Source organism: Helianthus annuus, chromosome 10 (genome assembly GCF_002127325.2).
Source record: "Helianthus annuus cultivar XRQ/B chromosome 10, HanXRQr2.0-SUNRISE, whole genome shotgun sequence".
NCBI lineage: Eukaryota > Viridiplantae > Streptophyta > Magnoliopsida > Asterales > Asteraceae > Helianthus > Helianthus annuus.
The window spans coordinates 174,723,558-174,750,560 of record NC_035442.2 but is presented as its reverse complement, the minus strand read 5'-3'; the positions used below and the strand labels follow the sequence as shown (position 1 = coordinate 174,750,560).

At 37.0% G+C, this 27,003-nt stretch overlaps 1 protein-coding gene across 1 annotated transcript in view; it reads right to left on the bottom strand.

The window, feature by feature from the left end:
- The window catches only part of LOC110886741 (probable glycosyltransferase At5g11130), a 57,909-nt gene extending 31,504 nt beyond the window's left edge, over window positions 1-26,405 (bottom strand). Inside the window, 3 exon segments of the mRNA XM_022134579.2 lie at window positions 21,679-21,849; window positions 24,149-24,207; window positions 26,183-26,405. Coding sequence (XP_021990271.2) covers window positions 21,679-21,721 — 43 coding nt within the window. The 5' untranslated portion in view covers window positions 21,722-21,849; window positions 24,149-24,207; window positions 26,183-26,405.
- Between the last annotated feature and the right edge of the window lie 598 nt (window positions 26,406-27,003).

Here is a 27,003-nt window from a genome sequence, read left to right as displayed (position 1 = left end):
ACGGTGGCATGCGTTAGCTAAATTTTGGTCTATGTGTTATCCAATAAGATAGGAAGGCGTGCGAGAGTTTATGCGTTTTTCCTTTTTCTGTTTCATGTTTTTTTTCCTTGGAAGACATCTTTTTTCACTTCTTTTTGGCCGGCAAGTTTTGCAAGGAAACAACTTATGGTCCATGGTTTAATAAAGTTTTAGCACGCCCCTTTGTAGGCGTATTGTCTTACATGTTATGCACCGGCCGTGTCAGACGTCTTACCACGAACAAACAATAGCTATTATGCATGTCGTGCATCGCACGGGCTTTCTCCCTAGTTAACTTAATAATCTTGTTCTGTTAATTAATAGCTAGAAAGACTCTCAAGTGCCCTCGTGAGAAGGATCTTGTTAACTCCGCATCAGCAACTACTGGTAACTTCTCGTTTCGTTGGGTTGGGTTGGGTTGGGTTGTAAAACATTATATATATTGTGTAGTGTTCTTGGACAATGTAGTTCAAATAATGAGAGGTTAGTAAAAATGTTTGGAGGAGGAGGAGTGTTCTTGAACAAACTAAGACCATTAAAAATACCATGTATTTCATCCAGGAAAGAAAGAAAAGAACATGATAATTGAGCATGAAAGGGCTGTTTAACCAAAAACTGCTGAGCTGGAAGAGAGTCTAAAGAAAAAGAAGCACGTTCAGCCCGTTGACTTATGGATGGGCCGATGGGCCAATTTGGGATATGTTGAATCTCTAACGGTTCAAATAAGATTATAGCTTTACAGGAAACATGCCAAAAGTCACTTATGTTTAATGCATAAAAGCTACTAAATTGTTCTATTCAAAGGACTAGAATACGCTAATCATTATATAAAAAAGAAAAAAAAAAAAAAACTGAGTCTTGTGGACAAAAAGTGTTCTAGGTCAACCTAACCCGATCTCTTTTGAGTGGCAAAATAAAAAATATACTCGTTGCCCGTTCCAGGCTCTAACTTAAGCCATTGTGTCCTTTCTCATAGGATGACAAAACATACAACCTTATTAAAGAAAACTCTAGGCTGGTTTCTTGACAATGCCACGGATGTATTAGAAATGATACCTTGGGACGGATGTAAAGCCAAACAAATAGCTTCTGCTCCAAGAACAGAGGATTGTGTCGCCCCGCTACAAATGTTATCGGTTTGTTTGCCATTTATGTCTTTATATTTATGTTTGACCCATCTATATTCTTTTTATTGATAGATAGATAGATACTTGATTATCATTATAAAAACAACATTAACATACTTATGTATTAAAACGTTTTACATCGAAATAAAGGTAAACGGACAACATACTTAAATATTAACATACTTGATTATAACGTACGAGAGTTGTTTGAAACATTCACCCCCTTCCAATGTGCACACTGACCATTTGAATCACTATAGAAAAAAAACAACTTAATTGGTTTAATCTCTTTTAAATGTAGGCACCATGTTGTTAATTGTGAAAAATTTTCATCTTGATTGGCTAGAATTCCTCAGTTAAAAAATTAGCTGCTATTAACATGTTTGCCCCCCCCCCCCCCCCAAAAAAAATGGTTTTTTTACTGGATAATTTTTATGGTATTTAAGCATATAACTAATTACGCAGAATTTTCTTTTCAGAAAAGGCTTGCATTTGAGTCGTGTATTGTTTTTTTTAGTACATGGAAATGTCTTAGCTTTCATTACTCTCACATGATATCTTTTTATGACGTTGGTAGGCTTAGAACATATCTTGCAAATTTGATGCGCCTGTGATTGCTGGGGCGGATCTAGCTAACAAGGGACGGGTTCACACGAACCCACTCGGTTTTGAATTTTTAGTAGAAAGGTATATAAAAATTATAGGATGAACCGATAAATAAAATGTGGTATGAACCCAATCAGAAAATTGGAAATGGCTCAATGGTTAAATCCCCCTCCTAAACAACATGTTCCAAGTTCGATTCATGCAAAATGGGTATTAAATTCTGTTTCTTTCTTTTAATGCTGAAACCCAAAGTAGGATTTTATATACCATCGAGTGAGTTTTTAAGTTTCCTTTTCTAATGCTGAAAGCCAAATTAGAGATTTATATACCATCGAGCCATTAATTAACCATCGAAGTCTGCTTAACTAGACTAGGGAGAAATATTAGTAGTGCAATGGAGGAAGGTCCAATCTTACAGTGAATTATATTATCGTATTGCCTACAAAAGTTGGTGGCTCATAAAGTCTGAAAATGGAAAACGGATCATAATTTAAAAAGGAAAAGAGTTGGGAGAACAACATGTGTTGTCTATATAATATACACAGAAGTTCCCATGCTCATGGCCAAGCTTACAAGTTACATAGATGAATGGATTGTGACCCGCGAAGCGATATTTGTTAAGAGGAGTCGATAGTTCTTTGGCTTGTTCCAACGTAAACATCAGTCGATAGTTTTCTTTATTATCATATAGAATTTTATTATGTGATGAACCTTATCCGACCCGAACTGTCAAACCGGCCCGAATTTTTTTATGTCTAGTCCTTTGAAATTGGATCCTCTAAAAATAGTGAACCCACCGAAAAAATTTCCTGGATCCGCCACTGTGTGATTGTTTGAGTGAAAAAAAGAGTATAAAAAGCATTGCACTTTGATGTTAGTTGTTGATGTTAATGGGCTGTTTGTTGCTGAGTAAAGGGAGTCATGGGCTGCAATCGTGGGCTGATTTGGCACAAGTTGTTAATGTTCAGGTATGTCCTTTTTTTCAACTACCTGCAGATTTGGCTACTTTAAATCCCAAGTTCCTACTACAGTTATTTTTCCATTGCTTCAAACAATCAAACCGAAGTAGCCCATGCAGGCCTAGTTTATAATATCAATAGTAACGAGTGCTACGCGCCTACGCATAACTTCTACTAAACGGTCATTTATCTTATATTTTGTTCAATATTACAGAAACTTACACATTGAGAAAGTTTTAATATTTAGAAAAGAAATATAAAGTAATACAATAAAGTTTAACGTCGATGCAAATCCTGCGGCCTGAGCCCCCCGCCCTATTTGCAACACCACCACACCTCCATCCTAAGTAGTTAATGCGGTAAAATATCGGATATCGGTCAAGGACCGATATTTGAGATATCGGTTATCGCGGTGGGATATTGGTAATTTTAATATCATGCTAAATTTATATATATAGCAATTTACAATAGCAATTGTAACAAGTAAGAACTGACTAAGACTTAAAACACTAACATTTAACAGTAACAACTAACAATTAAGACTTAAAACACTAATAGCAGCCATAAGAAGAAAAATGAACGGAAGAAATAATAAGAATAGTACTGATATCGAGAAAGTCGGTGATTTATCGATCAAATATCGGTCTTGTATCGGTCAAATATCGGACAATATCACTGATATTATCGGTACCGATATTCTGACCAATATATTGTACCGCTATCTCGGCAGGGGACCGATAACCGATATATCAGTGATATATCGGTTGATATATCGGGATATTAACTACATAGCCTCCGTCCCTTTCTTGTATGCCTTGAGTTGAACCTAATTAGTTTACCAGAAGTCTATGGAAGGCTTGATTTTGTTAAACAATCTCAAAACCTTAATATAGCATTTCAACTTATTTACGGTGGAAAATTTGAGTCCAGCCCTCTCTGTTTTTTTATTCGGAGTCCGGCCCCCAAACTCGGAGTTCAAGTTTCGCCATTGTTTGGCGGGGCTCAAACCCGTGACTCTGATGGCTCTGACCATTGGACCCAACCTATGATGCACTGGGACAGGTACGGGAACGGGAACGGGAAACGGCAAAACTAAAAAATTCAAAAAGCGGGGACGGGACGGGACGGGTATGGGAATAAAAACATATAAAAAAATAAATATATATTAAAGATAATGTAACACAAAACCCCAAAATAGTTATATATTGATGTAAGAGTTAACTGCCATTTTCGTCCCTGTGGTTTGGTCACTTTGGCCATTTCAGTCCATTTTTCAAAAATTCGCCATTTTCCTCCCCGACGTTCTGGAAAGGTGCCATTTCAGTCCAAAAATCATAACCCAGTTAAGTCGGTTAGTAAATAAGGACTGATTGTGTAAATTTGTAACATAAAGGACTGATTGTGTAAATTTGTAACACCACCACCACTAGCCCTGCCACCACCACCACTCCGCTGCCACCACCACCACTCCGCTGCCACCACCGCCACCACAGCCACCACCGCCACCACCACCACCACCGCCACCACAGCCACCACCGCCACCACAGCCACCACCGCCACCACAGCCACTGCCACCACCGCCACCACAGCCACTCCTTCTCACTCTCTCTCTCTCTCGTCGTTTTCTCTCTCTCTTCGTCGGAAAACCACCATCACATCTTCGTCATCATCATCTCGTTGTCTTCCTAATCATCATCACCATCGGAACCTGCCGGAACCACCACTGCTACCTGTAACAACAACTAGACAGCCGGAGGACATGGACCTAAGAGATCTTGGAAGGAAAGGTGAAAGAAAGAAAGAAAGAAAAGGCTTAGTTATGTTTACCGTAGTGTAAAGTCCCAAACTGCGGCTGCCGGTGATCAAATCTGCCACCTACACTGCTCCGATTGGGAATCTGGTGCCGAATTCATGATCAGGAGGTTTGATTTAGGGGGTACACCCCGGGTCCACCGCGAAAATCTCCACCACCGCCGCCGAAAGCTTCGCCGGTCACCGCAGGCTCTGCCGTATATCTCACCGGCTCGTCACCTGCTCCACCGGTGAAGTCCGGCTGCCGGACTTTGTGGAAAAGGGAGAGGCGCGGGTGTGCGTGTGTGTGTTGGAGTTTTCCTTGTGAAGCCGTGAAAAGACAGAGAATGAGAGAAAGATATTAGGTTTCTGAAATGATAAAGGATGGGAAAAGATTTGTTGGGCAAGATCTAGTTTAACTCATTGAACATGTATAAAAAAAAAAATTTGCAGTACATGTAATCATGTATGCACCATCAAATGAGGAATGGGGATACGTGATCATGGTGATATGATCTTTCACCAAGTTTTTAGAGAAAGTAGGAACTATATGGTAGTTTATTGTTGGTACATACAGGGGAGGTGTGAATAAAATATTGTGGGTTAATTACCCTACGGATACAAATATTGTGGGTTAATTGTGAACGGTGGTTTACGGTGAAGTGGTGGTGGGTTATGGTGATGGCGGACAGAGAGAGAGAGAGAGATAACGACGAGAGAGAGAGAGAGAGAGAGAGAGAGAGAGAGAGAGAGAGAGAGAGAGAGAGAGAGAGAAGGAGTGGCGGTGGTGGCTGTGGTGGCGGTGGTGGTGGTGGTGGCAGTGGCTGTGGTGGCGGTGGTGGCAGCGGAGTGGTGGTGGTGGCAAGGCTAGTGGTGGTGGTGTTACAAATTTACACAATCAGTCCTTTATGTTACAAATTTACACAATCAGTCCTTATTTACTAACCGACTTAACTGGGTTATGATTTTTGGACTGAAATGGCACCTTTCCAGAACGTCGGGGAGGAAAATGACGCATTTTTGAAAAATGGACTGAAATGGTCAAAGTGACCAAACCACAGGGACGAAAATGGCAGTTAACTCTTGATGTAAAGTTCAAAAATCACATATCTTCCTAATCTAATCAAATGTTAACAAGCAAATCGATTTCAAGTTCCGATTCATCTAATGGAAGGTCAGCAAACTCCAAAAATCCTACATCTTCGATCGAGTCAAAAGCATCTCCACCCACATCTCACATATTTATGATGAGATTGACATTAAACCACTAACTATATTTATTAACGTTTTTATCGATCAATATTTATATTTGTTTTGAGTTTTTTTTATGAAAGTATAATATAAGAAAACAAAGCAGAACATGAAATTAAATAGTACATTAAACAATGAAGAAGAAGATAATAAAGTAATCGGAAAAAAGAAAACTATAAATAAAAAATAAATTTAACATTTTTAGTATTAAATAAGATAATCTAATCTATATCTATACTATATTATAAAAGAAATCAATTTTGGGACACTTGTCATCATATTAGGCCATATCTTATAGATAATTATTATTTAATTTAATTAATCTCTTTTAGTTAATTATAGATAACTCTCATATTAAATATTATTTAGTTTAATCTCTTATAAATATTTATTATTTAGTTTAATTTTATTTTAATCACTTCTAGAAAAAAGATTCATAATTTTTTATTAACGAAACATATTTTTTTTTAATAAAGAGTAAATTGCCATTTTAGTCCCTGAAGTTTGGTCCAAATTGCTATTTTAGTCCAAAAAGTTTTTTTCCTCCTCTGGATCCCTGACTTTTCCATTTTCTTGCCATTTTGATCACATTGACTAACTCTGTCTAAAAATCTGGTTATAACCAGGGGTATTTTTGGCATAACTATTGTGTAGTGATAACCAGGGGTAGTTTACAACATAATTTATAAACCTCATAATAATTTAATGCCAAAAATACCCCTAACTATAACCTGTTTTTTAGACTAAGTTAGACAATGTGATCAAAATGGCAAGTAAAAGGAAAAGTCAGGGACCCAGAGGAGAAAAAAGCCTATTTGGACTAAAATGGCAATTTGGACAAAAAATCAGGGACTAAAATGGCAATTTACTCTTTAATAAATTATCTAACCATAAATTTTAAATTTCGTTTCACGAAAAGGGAACACACTCAAATATATTAACTCATTTATATCAATTTGCTATATAGACGTCTCCATCTTTGGTTTGCATTTACAAAAAAAAAATTTAAGAGTAAAAAGTACGGATAGTTCCTGTGGTTTGGTGAAATATCACCTTTAGTCCCCAACTTTTCAAAATTACACTCTTAGTCCCTGTGGTTTGACAAGTTATTACTCGGATAGTCCCCAAAGCGGATGGCGGTTAGTTTTTCTGGTTAAGTGGGTGTGAAATGACAAGGACTATCCGAGTAACAACTTGTTAAACCACAGGGACTATCCGAGTAACAACTTGTCAAACCACAGGGACTATCCGAGTAACCTTCATCCGCTTTAGGGATTATCCGAGTAACAACTTGTTAAACCACAGGGACTAATAGTGTAATTCTGAAAAGTTGGGGAGCAAAGGTGAAATTTCACCAAACCACAGGGACTATCCGTGCATTTTACTCAAAATTTATTATATAGTTTAGATTGTTCAACCCGTGTAACACACGGGGAACTAACCTAGTATAAAATAAATGAAAGTTAAACTTATTAAAATATAGAGTTATTAGATTTTATCACCCTTAACTATTGTCTATTGGCCGCTGCCACCCCCAACTATCACTTTGACACCCGTCACCCCCAACTTAACACTTAGTGTGTTTTGTCACCACGTCGTTAACCGATCCCTAACTTTTGAACTTGTTACTACACTTTTTGGGGTGTCAAAGGGATCTTGGGAAGGTTTTAGGGATCTTAGAACACTCCCAAAAGTATAATAACAGTATCAAAAGTTAGTGATATGGTGACAGAACTAAGTGTTAAGTTGGGGGTGACGGGAGTCAAAGTAATAGTTGGGGATGACAGCGACCAATGGCCAATAGTTAAGGGTTATAAAATCCAATAACCCTAAAATATATTTATCATTTTTAGGTTTCTAGTGATATTGATTCTTTAAATACAATTCAGGATGTTGAGTTATGTTACTAAAATTTTAATACAGAATTTCAATAAACTAATAGTTTTTGTTAGGTTTATGTATGGGCCACCACACTACTTAAAAAGGCTCATTTAACAAAAAAGTATTCGTCTCTTTAGAAAAACCTAAACTTAATAACAACACATACAAAGCCACCGCTGTAATCTTCGTCGGCCGGAGAATAACATTCCGGTCACCACTCTTCTATATTTCTCTCTATTTCTTTCAGCGACAAAAATAAACGAAAACTTGACGGAAACGTTTCCTGCACGTCCCCAAACCCCGTCCCCTTCTGCAGCACGTTTCCAGGCCGTCCCCGTGCCGTTTCCATCCCCTAGCAGTCCCCGGGATGGGAGACGGCACCTCAATGGCGTTTCCGTGCTTCCGAGGACCCAACCCCCACCCAATCATTAACTATGTGATGTATTCCTTATAAGCTAAACTAAAGAACATAAAAGTAGTTTCGAACCCGGCGTGGCATACGTCACCCATGACCTCAATTTTCACTGTATGCGTTCAGTGGGCCTTTGGCGTAGACTACGGAATTTTGGTGTGCACCTCACCCGTTTCGGCTCAAAAGCCACACTTTCAACCTTTATAATGTCATATACGTGCTAACAATCGACTTTTTGGCTAAAAAGCTAGAAGGTCGAGTGGGCCATATAATTGTCGGAATGATCATTTTTTATATCATTATTATAAAAACAGTCACACTTTCAACCATCCACCTCATTAGCCAAAAAGTCGATTCTCAGCACGTATCCATATTGACTTTGAATTGCCCGCTTATGTATGAAATCTTCATGATGAGTAAGGTTGAGTTAATGGAAATTGCTTTCCGCATAAGTTGCATCTGCTTGTACAAACGTGTGTTGTGGCCTTTTTTTGCAAGTTTGATAGATACAAAACATCTTAATTTTCCAACCAAAAAGATCGTCTTACAGTTGGGAAGCTGTTCATTTATTGAGGGGTCAATACAGCTCTTGACCTTGACAAACCCCCTAAGGGGAACCACATTCCTCTAGTAGAATGATATGTGATAACGTGCACATAAAAAAGTGATGATTAAACATATTTTCTTGAACACGTACTTTAAAAGGTCATTTGGATCCTGCATCAATTGTGTTCCTCCCATCATTTAGATGCAAGCCGTCCAAGACTAGGTATTAATGGCTCTTATTCCACATGTTACAAATCAAATAACCTCCATTCTCCAGCCAAAACACCTCCCATGCCCTTTATCAACACAATGTTCACTGCACTTTGATATAGGTCGACGCAAATGCGGTTAGGTAATAAGTGATTCTTCGGTGATCATGTGCCCAAAATCCCACAACACGGTGGTTGTGTGGCACATGTGGGCTGTAGAAATGCATAAACGTCCACACGGAATGTCTTTTTGGATGTTATAGCTTATCATGAAGTCATAATCCGTTCGAAACCATCGCTTGAACTCGTAGGTTGTTTTGTCTTGATGTAGCTAGCTCGGTCATGCCTAATCGTTGTGACATGTGCCATATTGATTCATCAGGCAGGTTGTTTAGTATTGTCATGAACATGTCGTCTATCTAAAACAAATTCATACAAAATCATTAAAACAAGCTAAACTAGTTAAAGCATTAGTAACATCAATTATAAATAACGTTACAGAATAACCTAGACGAAACTACAAATTTCGATTACAACTATAAAAAACGATAGCTAAATAGTGGTATTTGTTGAAAAAAACATATTCGCGGGGCAGTTTGTTTTTGTGAACATGGTCGCATATCATTCCACCAGAGGTCGGGGTTCCCTTACGGCGGTTTGTCCTGAGTGACCGTTTAAGCTCTGAACAGATGAATAGTCTCCTCACTGCAAGACTGTAGATCCCAAAACGTATCCGGACAGTGGTTGGTTGTTTTAGTCCAAAACACCTATTGATTAAGTGTTTGAACTATGAAAAGTCAAGAAAGATCAAGAATGAAGATGAAGCTAATGGATTGATGAATACAACTAGTGTTGTATTGAATCCAAACAGAGAGATATAGCAATGAATAACCTTGGAAATCAGATCTAAGCACAATATGAATGTAAACAACACTTGATTCAACCAAGAGCCAAAAGCTTGAATGAGTTACAATGCTTGGGGTATTTATACTAGACTCCTGACTTGCCAGCAAATTTATAAATTTGCTGGAATCTTAACTACACCAAGTCAGGATCACAACTTCTAGATAATTACAAAATAACCCCCTAAACATTCAAAATGCATACAAACTACTATTTAAACTAATCCAGCACAAGTACCAACGATCTCATAAGCTCTAACAAAGACAAACTTTCTAGTCAGAAAATCTTATGTATTTAACAAACTTGGGACAAAGACTTCAACACACGTTTGAACAACAACAATGGATTTATGTAGAGATCCATACTCACTATCCCCGTTTTATACCAGGACGCCTTTTTCAACAAAGCTTTGATGGATATGCTTTTACGATTGACACTTCGCCTGCGGATGCAGATGAAGCGGGCCGTAGGATTGTGAAAATGTCGTTCTCCCATCTCACACCGGAGTTTACCGAATACCCGGAGTCGACAGTTTATCACCTGCTGTCAAGTGTGCCAGTTGAAGCAATACCTCAAGAACCTCTGCGCTTTGTTCAGCCTTTGTTGCTGAGAACATTCGACATATTTGTGAAGTTAACCACTAATCTTGTAGTCCCAGTCAACGAGCCAAATCTTTAGCGGTGTTTAATTTTCAGGTATGATACCCAAGCAAGAGAAGAGGTGATAACAGCTTTTGGATCGCGTGGTCGTTTGGGTATTAGTGTAAGGCTAGGCGTTATGAATTGAGATTTAGAAACTAGAATTTGATAACATGATTTTTGGGTGATTTGTTTCTTTTGGTGGATCTTGAGATGGATATGATCGGGTGGTTTCGCTTCATGCCTACTGATAGACATATAAAACATATCATAGTACTAAACTAAACATATGTGACTACACATAACAATAAATAAGTCACGTAATAAAACAGACATATGTACTAATCAAAAGACAAGTTAGAGACGCCGTGAACTTTAGTTACACACTGTCACGATAAGTGTCGTGTCATTGACGCCCTTACGACAAGTCTTTACATATAATCGCTCAGGTGACAGAGTACAAAGCCATATATGAAATTAACATTTCATTGACATAACGGAACATGCAATAACGAGCACAAGGTCTATTGCATGCTAAAGTATATAATAGTCATATAACAATACGAGACATAAACAAATAATGAAAACGTATGACCACAATCGATTTAAATTTAATGAAAACATAAACAACTAATGATCCAAATTTGTCGTTAAAAAATATTAATTTAAATTTAAAGTAAATTTCTCCAACTCCTACTCTTCTTCTATTTAATTCTGTTAGTTTTTCTTTTCCTACTTTCATTAAACCACAATCGATTTCTCCTACTCTTCTCCGTAATGCAAACACAAATTTTCTTTTTTGTTTTCAATAACCACAAACGATTTCAACCATTCACCTATTATCATTCAACACGAACGAGGCTTAGCAATCAAAAGTTTTACTCTTCTGCTTCCTTACCCAAACATCATACACAGTTTTTTTTGAACATCCACCAAAAGAAACAAATCACCCAAACATCATGTTATCAAATTCTAGTTTCTAAATCTCAATTCACAACGCCTAGCCTTACACTAATATCCAAACGACCAAGCGATCCAAAAGTTGTTGTCACCTCTTCTCTTGCTTGGGTCTCATACCTGAAAATCAAACAACGCCAAAGATTTGGCTCGTTGACAGAGGCTACAAGATTAGTGGTTAACTCCACAAATATGTCGAATGTTCTCAGCAGCAAAGGCTGAACAAATCGCAGAGGTTCTTGAGGTATTGCTTCAACTAGCACACTTGACAGCAGGTGATAAACTGTCGACTTCGGGTATTTTGCAAACTCCGAGGTGACATGGAAGAGCGACATTTTCACGATCCTACAACCCGCTTCACCATCTGCATCCGCATGCGTGTCAATCATCAAAGCATATCCATCAAAGCTTTGTTGAAAAAGGCGTCCTGGTATAAAACGGGGATGGTGAGTATGGATCTCTACATAAGCCCACTGTTTTTGTCCAAACGTGTGTTGAAGTCTTTGTCCCAAGTTTGCTAATACATAAGATTTTCTGACCAAAAAGTTTGTCTTGCAGTGAGGAGACTGTTCATTTGTTCAGAGCTTAAACGGTCTCTCATCCGGTACAACCCGCTGTAAGGGAACCCCGACCTCTGATGGAATGATATGCGACCATGTTCACAAAAACAAACTGCCCCGCGAATACGTTTTTTTCAACGAATACCACTATTTAGCTATCGTTTTTTATAGTTGTAATCGAAATTTGTAGTTTCGTCTAGGTTATTCTGTAATGTTATTTATAATTGATGTTACTAATGCTTTAACTAGTTTAGCTTGTTTTAATGATTTTGTATGAATTTGTTTTAGATAGACGACATGTTCATGACAATACTAAACAACCTGCCTGATGAATCAATATGGCACATGTCACAACGATTAGACATGACCGAACTAGCTACATCAAGACAAAACAACATACGGGTTCAAGCGATGGTTTCGGACGTATCATGACGTCATGATATGCTATAACACCCAAAAAGACGTTCTATGTGGATGTTTATGCATTTCTACAGCCCACATGTGCCACACAACCACCGTGTGTTGTGGGCTTTTGGGCATATGATCACCGAAGAATCACTTATTACCTAACCACATTTGCCTCGACCTATATCAAAGTACAGTGAACATTATGTTGATAAAGGGTGTGGGAGGTGTTTTTGCTGGAGAATGAAGGTTATTTGATCTGTAAATGTGGAATAAGAGCCATGAATACCTAGTCTTGGATGGCTTGCATATAAATGATGGGAGGAACACAATTGATGGAGGATCCAAATGACCCTTTAAACTACGTGTTCAAGAAAATGTGTTTAATCATCACTTTGTTTATGTGCACGTTATCACATATCATTCCACTAGAGGAATGTGATTCCCCTTAGGGGGTTTGTTAAGGACAAGAGCTGTCTTGACCCCTCAACAAATGAACAGCTTCCCAACTGTAAGACAGTCTTTTGGTTGGAAGATTAAGATGTTTTGTATCTATCAAACTTGCAAAAAAGGCCACAACACACGTTTGAACAAGCAGATGTGCCTTTTGAGGAAATCAATTTCCATTAACTCAACATTTCTCATCACGAAGATTTCATACATAAGCGGGCAATTCAAAGCCAAGATGGATACATGCTGACAATCGACTTTTTGGCTAATGAGGTGGATGGTTGAAAGTGTAGATGTTTTTATAATAATTATATAAAAAATAATCACTCCGACAATTATATGGCCCACTCGACCTTCTAGCTTCTCAGCCAAAAAGTCGGTTGTTAGCACGTATATAACATTATAAAGGTTGAAAGTGTGGCTTTTGAGCCGAAACGGGTGAAGTGCACACCAAAATTCCGTAGTCTACGCCAAATTCCCAATCATAAACTACGTGATGTATACCTTATAAGCTAAGCTAAACTAAAGCACATAAGACCCCGGTGTGCCATTCGTCACCCATGACCCCAATTTTCACTGTATGCGCCCAGTGGGCCTGTGGCATAGACTACGGAATTTTGGTGTGCACTTCACCCGTTTCAGCTATATAGCACTTCAACCAATCGAGTGTGTGATTAACAACTATATCTTTTACACATTCTTTACTACTTAGTAGTGATTATTAAGGTCAACATAAATTACCATTCAACTTGAATTGAATTGAGTATCACCTTCACAACTTCGACTGGCTTTTACTTTCAAACCTTGAACTGACTTCACTATCACATGTTTGACCTGTTTATCTGGCCAAACAATTCATCTTATCCCTACCTATATGTTACTCCCTATCTAAGTGATTGCTAAATCTTACGATGCGTAACAAAGTCTATCATCCTTTTGTTCCAGAAATTGCTAAAACCAATTGTGCAAAATAAGTCTACCATCCATATTCAACTTATAAGTAAGGCCTATTGTGCATACAATAAGAAAAGAACCAGCCAACATTTTATGTGAAAGCCTTATGTGCATTCAATACTGTAACGACCCAAAATCTGAATGTTAATGTTTGTTGTATGTTATTATGTGACACGTCAGGAAATAAATAACTAGGCTATTTAACCTAGTTAAGGGTATGGTCAAAAGTCTTAAATGATAAAGGTAATGTCAGTTATGTTTTAAAAGTAAACCAAGGGGCTAAAATGGAACAAATGAAAGTTAAGTTATAAAATATCTAACACACACAAACACACACATACGTGTGTTCGAGAGAGAGAGCAGGAGGCTCCCATGGAGCCTCAAACCCTAGTTCCATCTTTATGCTCAAATCGGAAGGCAAGATGAAGCTCAAATCCATAACCGAGCATGGATTAATGATCTCCAACACGAGGGGATCATAAGGTATGTCGAAAATCTAAGATTGGTGATCATGTGTAAAATGGGTTATGTTCTAATCCGTGAGTTCAAGTGAAATTGAGCATTGGTATGTGTTATAATCATCATATAGAACATGGATTATGCATGGTTTAGGTTAATTTGATGTTTAAGGGTGAAACCCGTTTGTTATGGTGAAGATGATGACATGGATAAATCATCCATGTCTAAATTCTTGCTTAAAATTGATGTATTTTGATTTGTAAGATGGATTCTTATGAGGGGAATTGAAAGAAATGTGATACTAGTATGTTTGATGTTTATGCATGTATGATTCATGTTGATTAGAAGGAAGAAATTGATGAATTATGTATGAGATTAGAAGGATATGCATGAACTAGTTGTACACTATGCTTACAAGGTAGTACACATATCAAAAGCATGATGAAATTATGAAGAAATTAAGATTAGATCACTTGTAAGTGATTAATAAGTAGTTATGAAGTGGGTTTTAGATGATGTAATGTAAATTGATGATTTACTTATGTTAACAATGTTTGGAATCATACATGTGTGTGAGTGTTTAAAGAAATTGGATAAGAAATGGTGAATTGTTGTTAGATGAAGTGGACAAAATGTGATGATAATATGTATGCTAATAAGAATGTGATTTCGATGACATGGAAGTATAGGAATCATGTCGAGACGGAATCAAGCACGGAAGGCTAACGGGTCAAAAGTGGCGAGGAAACGAGTATGAACATGGACGCACGAGGTAAGTGATTTCCGTAATCACTTCGTAGTACAAGTAAGTAATAAAGTGTTGTAATGAATTAAATATGATGTTTGAAGTCAAATATGTGTTAAAGTCTTTCATCGTAAATGATGGGTTTAAGGTTGACCAAAATGCCCATGATGGGTATTTTGGGGTAAACGAACTTAAAAGTGGTTTAGAAGCAAGTTATTCGATTAGAGTAATGTTTTGGACAAGTATGGAAGTGGGGATGATGGTTTGGTCAGTCATAGACCAATTAATGCGCGAATACCCTTAACGGGTCAAATAGTTAGAAAATAGTTAAGTCGAATGTATGTAAGTTAAGGATTTCCGTAATCCGGAGGTAAGATTTTAAGTTCATATGATAGAATGTGAATTTACAAGCATGTAGGAAGAAACGGGAGGTCAAACGGGTAAACGGTTCAAAAGTTACGTGCGTTTTAGTGCGTACGGACGACGAAACGAACCTGCAGAAAACTGCAAAAACTAAAGGGCGTCGCCGACGGGTAGGGGTACCCAAAGGTGGGATCCTAAAGAATATGTAGTAATATGGTACCCAAAGGTGGGATCCTAAATAATATGTAGTAATATGGTACCCAAAGGTGGGATTCTAAAGAATATGTAGTAATATGGTACCCAAAGGTGGGATCCTAAAGTATATGTAGTAATATGGTACCCAAAGGTGGGATCCTAAAGTATATGTAGTAATATGGTACCCAAAGGTGGGATCCTAAAGAATATGTAGTAATATGGTACCCAAAGGTGGGATCCTAAAGTATATGTAGTAATATGGTACCCAAAGGTGGGATCCTAAAGAATATGTAGTAATATGGTACCCAAAGGTGGGATCCTAAAGAATATGTAGTAATATGGTACCCAAAGGTGGGATCCTAAAGAATATGTAGTAATATGGTACCCAAAGGTGGGATCCTAAAGAATATGTAGTAATATGGTACCCAAAGGTGGGATCCTAAAGAATATGTAGTAATATGGTACCCAAAGGTGGGATCCTAAAGAATATGTAGTAATATGGTACCTAAATGTGGGATTCTAAGTTAAGAATTTCCTTAAGTAGATACGTATGAAGGTATGTATGTATGTATGTGTGAATATAAGTGGTATGTATGAATGAATGTATGTATGTATGTAGGTGTGTATGTAGGTAGTATGTGTATGTGTATATATATATCCAAGTGAGTATGTACGAAAGTGTGTGCACGTATGTCGGGTTGTGAGAAGGCATGTAATAGGTATGTATGTAGACATGTATGCATGTATGTATGTAGGTATGCACGTATGTAGGAACGTACGTATGAATGTAGGTACGTAGGTTTGTAAGCAGTTATGTGTGAACGGATGCACATATGTAAGTATGTATGAAAGTATATACGCATGTATTCAATGAAATTGAGTATTGACGATAATAATAGTGTGCCTTGTGAACGAAGTGTAACGCAGGTACAATGAGAAAGTCTCACCACGGAATGTACGATCAAATGGAAAGCTGGGATGTAAAGAATTAACGGAACAAAAAGTAAACGTGAATAAATCTTGTATGTTTATAATGCGTACTAATGTTATGAATTTAATGTGGTGAGCGCAGGTAGTACGAGTCATGAGGATCATCAAGGAACAGAGATCGAGGATCGAGTCACTAGTGAGATTGTACGGGAACGTTGATGTATACAATGTAGTAAACATAAGCTATGTTTCTACTTAGTAAATAAGTCGATTGATGGATTTATGTGAAAGAGTTATGTTAAAGTTAATTTTTAAATAAGTTAAGGTGTTTATAATGAAAGAAAGTTTATGGCTTGAACTTCCGCTGCGACTTTTGGTCAAATACGTATTAGGGTCTTACAACAAAATTAGGGTGTTACAAATACCTAATATGCAACGGTCATAGTCAACAGTCAACTGAATCTAAGCACGTCAAAATGCTATTGACACATCAAAGTGATTTGAACCTAATGTGTAGTAGTTAAAGTCATTATATCTTAGGAAAATTGGCCTGTAATAATCTCACCTAAACCTTATTGGTCATTAATAATCCCACCTTAGAATATTCCCCCCACTAGTCCCACATTTCACCTATTTTTCCTACAATGGTCCCCCGGTAAAAAAACTTAACGGAGTTAAGCTTTTTTTCCAAATTACAAACAGATTTTTGTAGGGCTTTTGATTAGAACGACGATACGAGTCCATTGATGTAAAACGTGTCTCGAAACGGTGCTCCAAACGATGAAAATGGCGCTTCAATTCGTGTGTTTAAATATTCAATTAACCAAAATCAAGTCACTTGGAGCACCATTTCGAAGTAAGTTTTACATCTATGGACTCGTATCATCGTTCTGATCAAGAGCCCTAAAAATGTTTGTAATTTGGAAAAAAGCTTAACTCCGTTAAGTTTTTTTAACGGGGGAAATATTCTAAGGTGGGATTATTAATGGCCAATAAGGTCTAGGTGAGATTATTACTGGTCAATTCCCTTTTATCTTAATGCACAGTAGTGAAAGCACAATTGGTCCTAAGCCTACTTTAGAATGCTATTTGACACCCAAACACACTCAATCAAATGCTACAATTGATCCTAAGCACATCAAAGTCATTATCATTCACTTTATAAGTCAACCAATGTTTAATAACTTGAACACCGTATAATAAGCATTATTAATACTGTAACTTTAGCATTAAAGACCACCATTATCATCCACTTTATAAGTCAAATCCTTTTTAATAACTTCAAACACAGTTTAATAAGCATCATTAACAGTTTAATAAGTATCCTAATGATTATATGTACATAACATACATAACAAAAAAAGGGTAAATCCTGATCGTTAACTTCAAAAACCCAAAGAAAGATCAGGATTAGTCTAAAAATAACCCTTTTAAAATGTTATACTTAACCTAATAGTTAGATATACTATGTACCACCAACCAAGCACCCCCTGTCTTCATGCTCGACGGCTAACACAGAGCTCGATCCTAAACCCCCTTCACGTTCTTAACAGGACCCTGTATTGGATCCGGATAAGACGTCCAACCGAATTCCAAATAGATTTCCATGAAAACCAAACAACATTTCAGATTATATACATGGCACGCATAATGAAATCAACAATTTTAAGTAAACTTAACACTATGGCGTGCCTATAACCTGGAAAGTTATCAAAATTATCATGTATTGCCTCATCTTTTGGACGATCGGACCTGTTGTTGAATGGATTGTCAGAGCGGTGGGATGATTGGAGGTTTTCTTAAAGGCGGGCAGGGTTTTGGGGAGAAATGGATTGAAATGATGCTTTTCATGGAAGCTTGAGGATTTAAAAGATATGAAAAGGTCAGCTTTTAGTGAAATGACCAAACTACCCTTCACATCATTAAATAATGGAACGGTCAACTAACGAAACTTTACCAGAGGGACTTGATTAATTCCAATCGACAACCACATGGACATGAATGGCTTTTTTCAAATGAGGGATGTATGTGTGATTGGATGTAAACACCAAGTACTGAAATTGTACTTTACTCCAGCATTTATCACTATTCATTGACTCTACTTTTGATGTTCATAATAATAATTGCTAAACCCCTAATTTAACCCCTAATCATTGACCAATGAGAACTATTTATGATGTCATAATTTTGGGCATTAATTTATAGCCTTCATAGAAATTATGCTATCAATTTATTGATCAAGAATTCAAAAAAAAAACAAGGATAAAGGATTTACTGCTCAAGATAATAATTAAGATAATAGTTTGATTATTGCTTTTTATAGTTATTATCTAAATTTGTCTCTATTAAAGGATTTACTACACAAGATTTTAATTAAGAGGATAGTTTGGTTACGGTTTTTGTAGTTGTAATCGAAATTTGTGGTTTCATCTAGGTTAATGTGTAACTTTATTAATAATTGGTGTTATTCATGCTTTAATTGGTGGAACTTGTTTGGAACTTGTTTTAATGATTTTGTTTTAGATGGATGACATATTCATGCCAATACTAAACAACCTGCGTGATGAATTACTATGGCACATGTTACACTGATTCGACATAGTCGAGCTAGCTATAACAAGACAAAACAACCTACAGGTTTAAGCGATGGTTTCGGATCATGACAAGCTATAACACCCAACAAGGAGGTTCGGTGTGGACATTTACGCATTTCTACAGCCCTACATGTGCCTCACAACAACCGTGTTGTGGGATTTATGGCACATGATCTTCGAAGAATCACTTATACCTAACCGCATTTGGCGTCGAGCTAGATCAAATTGCAGTGAACCTTGTGTTGATAGGGGGTGTGAGAGGCGTTTTGGTTTTTTGGTTAAACTATGAAGGTTATTTGATCTGTAACATGTGGAATAAGAGACACAAGTACCTAGTTTTGGACGGTTTGCATCTAAATGAAGTGATGAGAGGAACACAATTGATGGAGGATCCAAATGACCCATTAAACTACCTTTTCAAGAAAATGTGTTTAATTATCACGATATTTATGTGCATGTTACGGTATATCATTCCACTTGAGAAATGTGGTTCCCCTTCGAGGGCTTCTCAAGGACAGATGTTGTTTTAACCCCTCAACAAATGAACCACCCAATTGTAAGACGGTCTTTTTGGTTGGAAGATAAAGATGTTTTGTATCTATCAAATTTGAAAATAAGGTTGCAACACACGTTTGAACAAGGAGATACAACTTATGCGAAACTCAAACTTCTTCATCATGATGATTTCATACACAGGGGCAATTCAAAGCCAAGATTGATACGTGCTAACAATCAACTTTTTGGTTGAGAAGCTAGAAGGTCGAGTCGGCCATATAATTGTCGGAATGATCATTTTTTATATAATTATTATAAAAACAGCATTAACATACCTATGTATTAAAAACATTTTACATCAAAATAGAAGGTAAACAAACAACATACTTATATATTAACATACTTGATTATAACGTACGAGAGTTGTTTGAAACATTCACCCCCTTCCAACGTGCACACTGAACATTTGAATCACTATAGAAAAAAACAACTCACGTACACCCATAAACGCGAGATGTGGAGGTGAGGTTAGAAAAATAAAGCATAACTCGTTTGTATCACGACCATGAAATGGTTCTATACCATTGTGTTGTTGGAAAGTATCCAAGAAATGATTTTGTTTTGCTAATCGTGTTAATAGTTAAGAGTGGGGGATTTGGGTGATCCAGGGTTAAGGGCTCCTCTGGTTAACCAGGATGTCTTCAAAAACAATGCTCTAATATATATACACACACATACACACATATTTATATATTGTTAATTTATTTTAAGTGGTGTTAAAACAATTTCATTGATAAGTTCTTTAAACCACCTGAGGGGTTACTTGTGTAAATCTGGAAGTAATGTTATTAATTATTTGCTAACAACTATTTATAGATAAAATAATAGAGGGGGTTAAGATTTAGTTTAAATTCAAGTCATTTTCGTGTTGCAGTCTCAGCTAAAAGGATCATTGTCAGCACTCAACCATCTTTGTTAGCACGTATCCATCTTGGCTTTGAATTGCCCGCTTATGTATGAAATCTTCATGATGAGGAAGGTTGAGTTAATGGAAATTGACTTTCACATAAGCCGCATCTGCTTGTTCAAACGTGTCTTGTGGCCTTCTTTGCAAGTTTGATAGATACAAAACATCTTAAACTTCCTACAAAAAAGACCATCTTACAGTTAGGAAGTTGTTCATTTGTTGAGGGGTCAAGACAGCTCTTGTCCTTCACAAACCCCCTAAGGGGAACCGCATTCCTCTAGTAGAATGATATGCGATAACGTGCACATAAACAAAGTGATGATTAAACGCATTTTCTTGAGCACGTAGTTTAAAGGGTCATTTGGATCATCCATCAATTGTGTTCCTCCCATCATATAGATGCAAGTCGTCCAAGACTAGGTGTTCATGGCTCTTATTCCACATGTTACAGATCAAATAACCTTCATTCTTCAGCTAAAACGCCTCTCACACCCCTTATCAACACAATGTACACTACACTTTGATATAGGTCGACGCAAATGCGGTTAGGTAATAAGTGATTCTTCGGTGATCATGTGCCCTAAAGCCCACAACACGGTGGTTGTGTAGCACATGTGGGCTGTGGAAATGCATAAACATTCACACCGAACGTCTTTTTAGGGTGTTATAACTTATAATGAAGTCATGATCCATCCGAAGCCATCGCTTGAACCCGTAGGTTGTTTTGTCTTGATGTAGCTAGCTCGGTCATGTCGAATCGGTGTGACATGTGCCATATTAGTTCATCAGTCAGGTTGTTTAGTGTTGTCATGAACACGTCGTCTCTCTAAAACAAATTCATACAAAATCATTAAAACAAGCTCTATCATTAATTTTGTTTGATTTATATTCATGCGTAATTCTGATTTATAATTTAATATTCCAATTTAAGACCACTACATTTGAAAACGATTTTGATTCTAAAAACACTTAAAGGAAACTAAATAAAACTTATTAACTTAATTTGAACAATCATTATTTTATTAATTTCATTATTAACACAATCCCTTTATTTTAATTAGTTTGAGGGTCGATACTAAAATACCATAAATGTTAAAACTACAGGGCTTAATGAACATGAGTGACAGCGGGTAGGTTCATGGTAGTTTGGCACGTAGGTTGTACATAGATAAAGATATGATAAAGGCAGTCTTAGTTACTAATTAAAATTAAGACAATAAAACTAAAATTAATAAATAATTTGTATTCACAGGGTAAACATACCTCGAACTCGAAGACATGATGACAAAGATGTAACTCCATTCATATTAAAGCTTATAAAAACGTCGTGTTAGTGGGAATATTTTCATTACCACATATAATGTTAAATCCATGACATGCCAACCTTGAGATTTCCAAATAGATCCATGAATGATGTGAATGTGTGAAAACGCTCTGTTACAAAGAACAAAACATAATCAATCAGATTTGCCAACATAAAAGGTTGTGCAAACATAATAAGTTAGAGAAATGATGGTATCTTAGTTGATTATTAAGTATACGTTAACTTGTTCATAAGTTTTTAACTTTTAAGATACTAAAAGATAATATGATGATCTTGAGAATGATGAACACAATACAAGAAAATAAATTCAGAAATTAATTACCGATTTGAATTGACCTTAAGCAGAGAAAGGGTGGAACCATGAAAGAATGGTGGAGATGCTTAATTCACTACTCACTAGTCATATTTGAACTTGAACTTTCAAATTCGAATAGTACATGACAGAAAACGACTAGTCACTGCAACTTTTTTTTATTGTTATTATTTCAAGGACATAGGAGATGCTTAATTCACTACTCACTAGTCAAAGTATTGGACATGGGATATGCTTCACTACTCACATGGTGCTTAACTCTTTGTGTTTGTATGCCAAACTTATCAAAGTTACGTTATTTTGATTAGCATAGCCAACGTTGGCGGACCTAGAAATTATTTATTAGGGGTGCGAATAAGTGTTCAAGGGGTATGATCACGTTTTTGCTTAAAAAGTACACTAATTTTTTTTTTTCAAAAGGGTGCGCCAACCCACGCAGACACTTAGATCCGCCCCTGATAGTGAAGATCAAAGGTGAAACACAAACTCAAGCGGATCTTGAGAATGGTGAACACAAAACAAGAAAATAAATTTAGAAATTACTTACCAATTTGAATTGATGATTTGAATTGATGAGGAGGAGGTTCGGAGATTGAAGAGGAAGTAGTGAAAGCCTTGGTGAATAGTAAATGGGTACAAGAAAATTCAATATAACTAGTTTACAACAATTACTAGTATAAGTAATCAACTTTGAACGGTACTCGTTCAAATAAAAAGTTCAAATGGTACATGACAGACGGTACTCGTTCAAATAAAAAGTTCTAATGGTACATGACAGAAAAGTAGAAAAGGACTAGTCATTGGCTACAGCTTTTTTTTATGAATGAATTACAAGTTTTTTACTTTATCTATATATCATATTTTAAGCAGTGTTTTTATCTTTAAAATTGATGAGTTTTGTGCTTAATGTTTTAAAATCCGACACGTTATGTCCGTTGGCCAGTTGGATTTTTATGTTAAATCTGGTCATGTGACTTGCATGTAAGGGCATTTTTGTCATTTCACCTTTCAAGGACTAAACATGTAAATAACTTAAATACCCAATCATTTTAGAAAAAATAAGTACTTCAAAATCAAATAATTTAAATAAATAAAGTTATGTATAAACAAATCCTCACAGTATCTAAAGTCAAAAGCACCAGAAAGAAACAATCGATTAAAGAAACATTGATGAAAAATGAAAGAAATAGGGTGTGTTTGGCTTAGCTTATTTTAGTTCAAAAGAACATTTGTTAAAAGGACTTATTAACTTATGATTTTTCGAAAAGGAATTTCTAAAAAAGTGTTTGGGTTAGCTTATAAGCCAATAAGTAGTTTTTTAAAAAGTGTTTTGTTTAGCTTATTCATGTAAAATAACCAAAAAGGACATCCCTTTAAAAATAGTCAAATGGCTACCAATACTCCAAATGCGAATCAGTAATCAACCCATTTAACGCATTCCTGTTTTAGCTAATCTTTTTATATTAGACATGTTTGGGAACAAGATCAAACACTACCCGGAATGACTCGTTCATAAGTAAACGAGCAGCACTATTTGCAAATCATAGTTGTTAATTGCGACCATAGCGGTCGGTATAGCGCGCCTTATGGCGATGCGACTAAATGTCGCTATGTTGCTCATGGCGATGACTAGCGACTTTAGCGATTTTTTTTTAAGTTTTTCACCTCTCGTCTGGGCTTGGCTTTAATACAAAAAAATAAAAAAAATAAATAAAGGTTAAATTGTGCAAAAACTGGCCCACGCGGGCCTGGGGTTTTCAGAGCTGCATTCGTGTCCGCGGGACGTGCGGCCATGCACGAGTTCAGTTCAATTAAATTTCAATTCAGAAACTCATTTTTTGCACCCAACATATAAGTCATTTGCTACTAACTATTAGTTTTTGTTAAATATACATGTAAAATAACATATATACAAGGGTATTTTGATGTAATATACATATAAAAATTTTCAAAAATCTTTTTCTAGTGTAATCGCTATTTATAAAATAGCCGTCGCTATTTCTCGCTAGTCGCTACATAGCCTAGCCATGCCTTGTCGCTATTTGTCGCTATTCGCTATCGACAACTATGTTGCAAATACAAAAACCGTATCATACCTCTTCTCTTCTTCAAGCAGGTCAGCTAAAGCATCAACATTACTGAATATCGATCCTACCTGAAAAGGTAACAGTTGATAGAAATAAACGATGAGTTGTGTCTCTCAAGCTATTATCAAAATATATATAGTATAAATTGTTGATATAGTGGCTATATCCCCTAATTATAGATATAAGGTTCACGACAAGTAGATCACTCAGACCATTTAATGCGGATACATCCCCTACACCACACTAAGACCGTGGGGTATGGTGGGGCGGGGGTTTGGGGCATGGGTTGACACGTGGACTTCGAGGGGCACTGCTGGTCAATTGCATGTTGGGTCGGTATGGCGGTAGGGATGGCAGAAATACCCGAGCCCGACGGGTAAACCCGAAACCTGACACAAATGGGACGGGTATACCCGATACCCGACGGGTATTGGGTCGGGTATGGGATTTGTTTTAAAAATTTTCGCGGGTATGGGTCGGGTATGGGATTAGGTGATACCCGACCCGATTACCCGAAACCACATACCCATTTACCCGAACTATATACCCGATCATATACCCGAAGTTTTTAATTTATATTTTTATTTTCCATTACCCCTTATCTATTAGTGATTTATTTTAGTATGTTCATAAGGTGAAAAAATAAATTTTCTTTTAGTATATGTATTTTATGATAGTATTTATATTTTGTATGTTGTGAAGTATATACATATAAATGTGTAAATATTATAAATTTATTATTAATTTATGATAAAACTTATATGTATGTAATGTATATTTTAATTTATAATAGTTGTTGCATAAATAAAATTATATAATAATTATAATAGTAAAAATGTATTTGAAAATCCCAATGTATATCTTTTAACAAACTAATGGGTATACCCGATACCCACGGGTATGCCCGGTACCCGACGGGTAATTACCCGACATATACCCGACGGGTATTGGGTCGGGTATGGGACACGATTTTACAACCGGGTATGGGTATGGGATTACCAATACCCGACCCGAACCCGACCCGCGTGGCTAGCCCGCGTGGGTTGGCCACGTGTTATAATTTTTTTTTCAGTTATTATAAAAATACACACAAAATTATTAAAAAAAAAACCTAGCCACCCAGCCAATGAGAGCCGGCCACGGAAGACCGCTAGGCCCGCCCAACGCCCGGGCTGAAACCCCCGCCCAAGGGGCAACGCCGAAACCCAAGCCCACCCCGGGTGGTGACTTGGGCGTTAGTACCGAACCCACGCCCCAACCCCCGCCCCATACCCCATAGTCTAACAACAAACTCAAGATTCTAATGCAAGTATCACATTAAAAGCATACAAAAATGAAGCAAAACAGTATCATAGCAAAAGAATGCAACCAGATACATATACAAGATTACAAGCATAAATTCTCACATGTTCCCATTCACCCATGTATTTTCCTACTTTTATTCCTACCCTGAACATAAACCTTGCTGTTTTCCTACTTTTGCCCAAAGGGAAACAAAAACAAAACCATTTAAGGCAACCTTTATAAAATTCAATGTTTTCAGCCTTAACTAAAGCAATCAACTGTTAGGCCATGTGTAGTCATAAAGCCCTTTTGGGGGCGTTATGCGACACGTGTCGTGCCACGTCAGCAAGGGGCTTTATGGGGCGTTATGCAATTTGAGGCCGTAGTCATAAAGCCCCTACCCATCATTACCTATTTAATAATTTTAAGTTTTATTAATTAATATAAAAAAACTCTTCTATTTTTGATTGGCCAACTCAATTAACCAAACTTCCATAGCGCCGCTAAGATCTTCGCGCTGGCCAAAATATTTCGAACATGGCGCCGGGGGGGCGGTGTTCGCGGCGCTATACGGGCGCTATAGCCCCTTCTGGCGCCCCACTACGTATTGCCTTAGTACCCATGCTCAAATAAACCATCAAAATCGCCCAACCCACCCAAACTCAGCCAAAACATTTGGAACCAACTTCAGTTATACATGTCAACTACAGATCTAACATAGTTACCGACAGCAGCAACAAAGATTGAAATTTTTATTACCAAACTGCTTGAATCTGCTTCTTCAGCTGATGTCTCTAACTGTTAGATATATAAGGGGGCAGATGGGTTGGAGGATTGGCAGGGGCTGGACGACGAGTTGCAGTGGTAACGGTTTAATTGGGGGTGATTAATGAAGCTGGTAGATGACAGTATGGTAGATGGGGAGTTAATTGAGGATTGATGATGAAGGCCGCAGATGTGTTGGAGGATTGGAGGGGTTTAATGGGAAATTTTTCCCAGATTTCTTACTTTTTTTAAAACCCTTTTATCAAGTGTAAGTTATTTTTTAACTTATTAACTTTTAACAAGAGTTAAAAGTTGGTGCAAAATAAAGAATCCCAAACACTCACATAGATTAAAGAAATTAAACTCAAATACAAGTTTTGACTTTAGACAAAAAGGTTAATTTAAGGGTACCGGTATCGAATATACCCGGTACGGTGCTGGTTCGGTACCGATGTCGGTATTTGAGGAAAAAAATCGGTAAATACTGGTACCGTGCCTGACCAGTACTAAACCGGTACCGAAAATGTCAAAAGTCGGTACCGAACCGCTCGACTCTTGTTCTCGTTCTGATCAAAGGCCTAAAACACCGGTTTGAAATTCAGAATAAATAGCGAGGTTAAATTTTTCTAACGTAGGCCCACTGAGAATTTTTTTTAAAAGGTGGGATCGTCAGTAAAGATTTTTGAAGGTATGATTATTATTGGCCAAATTCTAGAAGCTCAATTATTAAAATCCATTTTGCCTTGTTAAATTACTATATATGTGCTTTGTCAATTTAATTGTTTCAGCGTTTTCTTGTTGCTATAGTTTTGGAA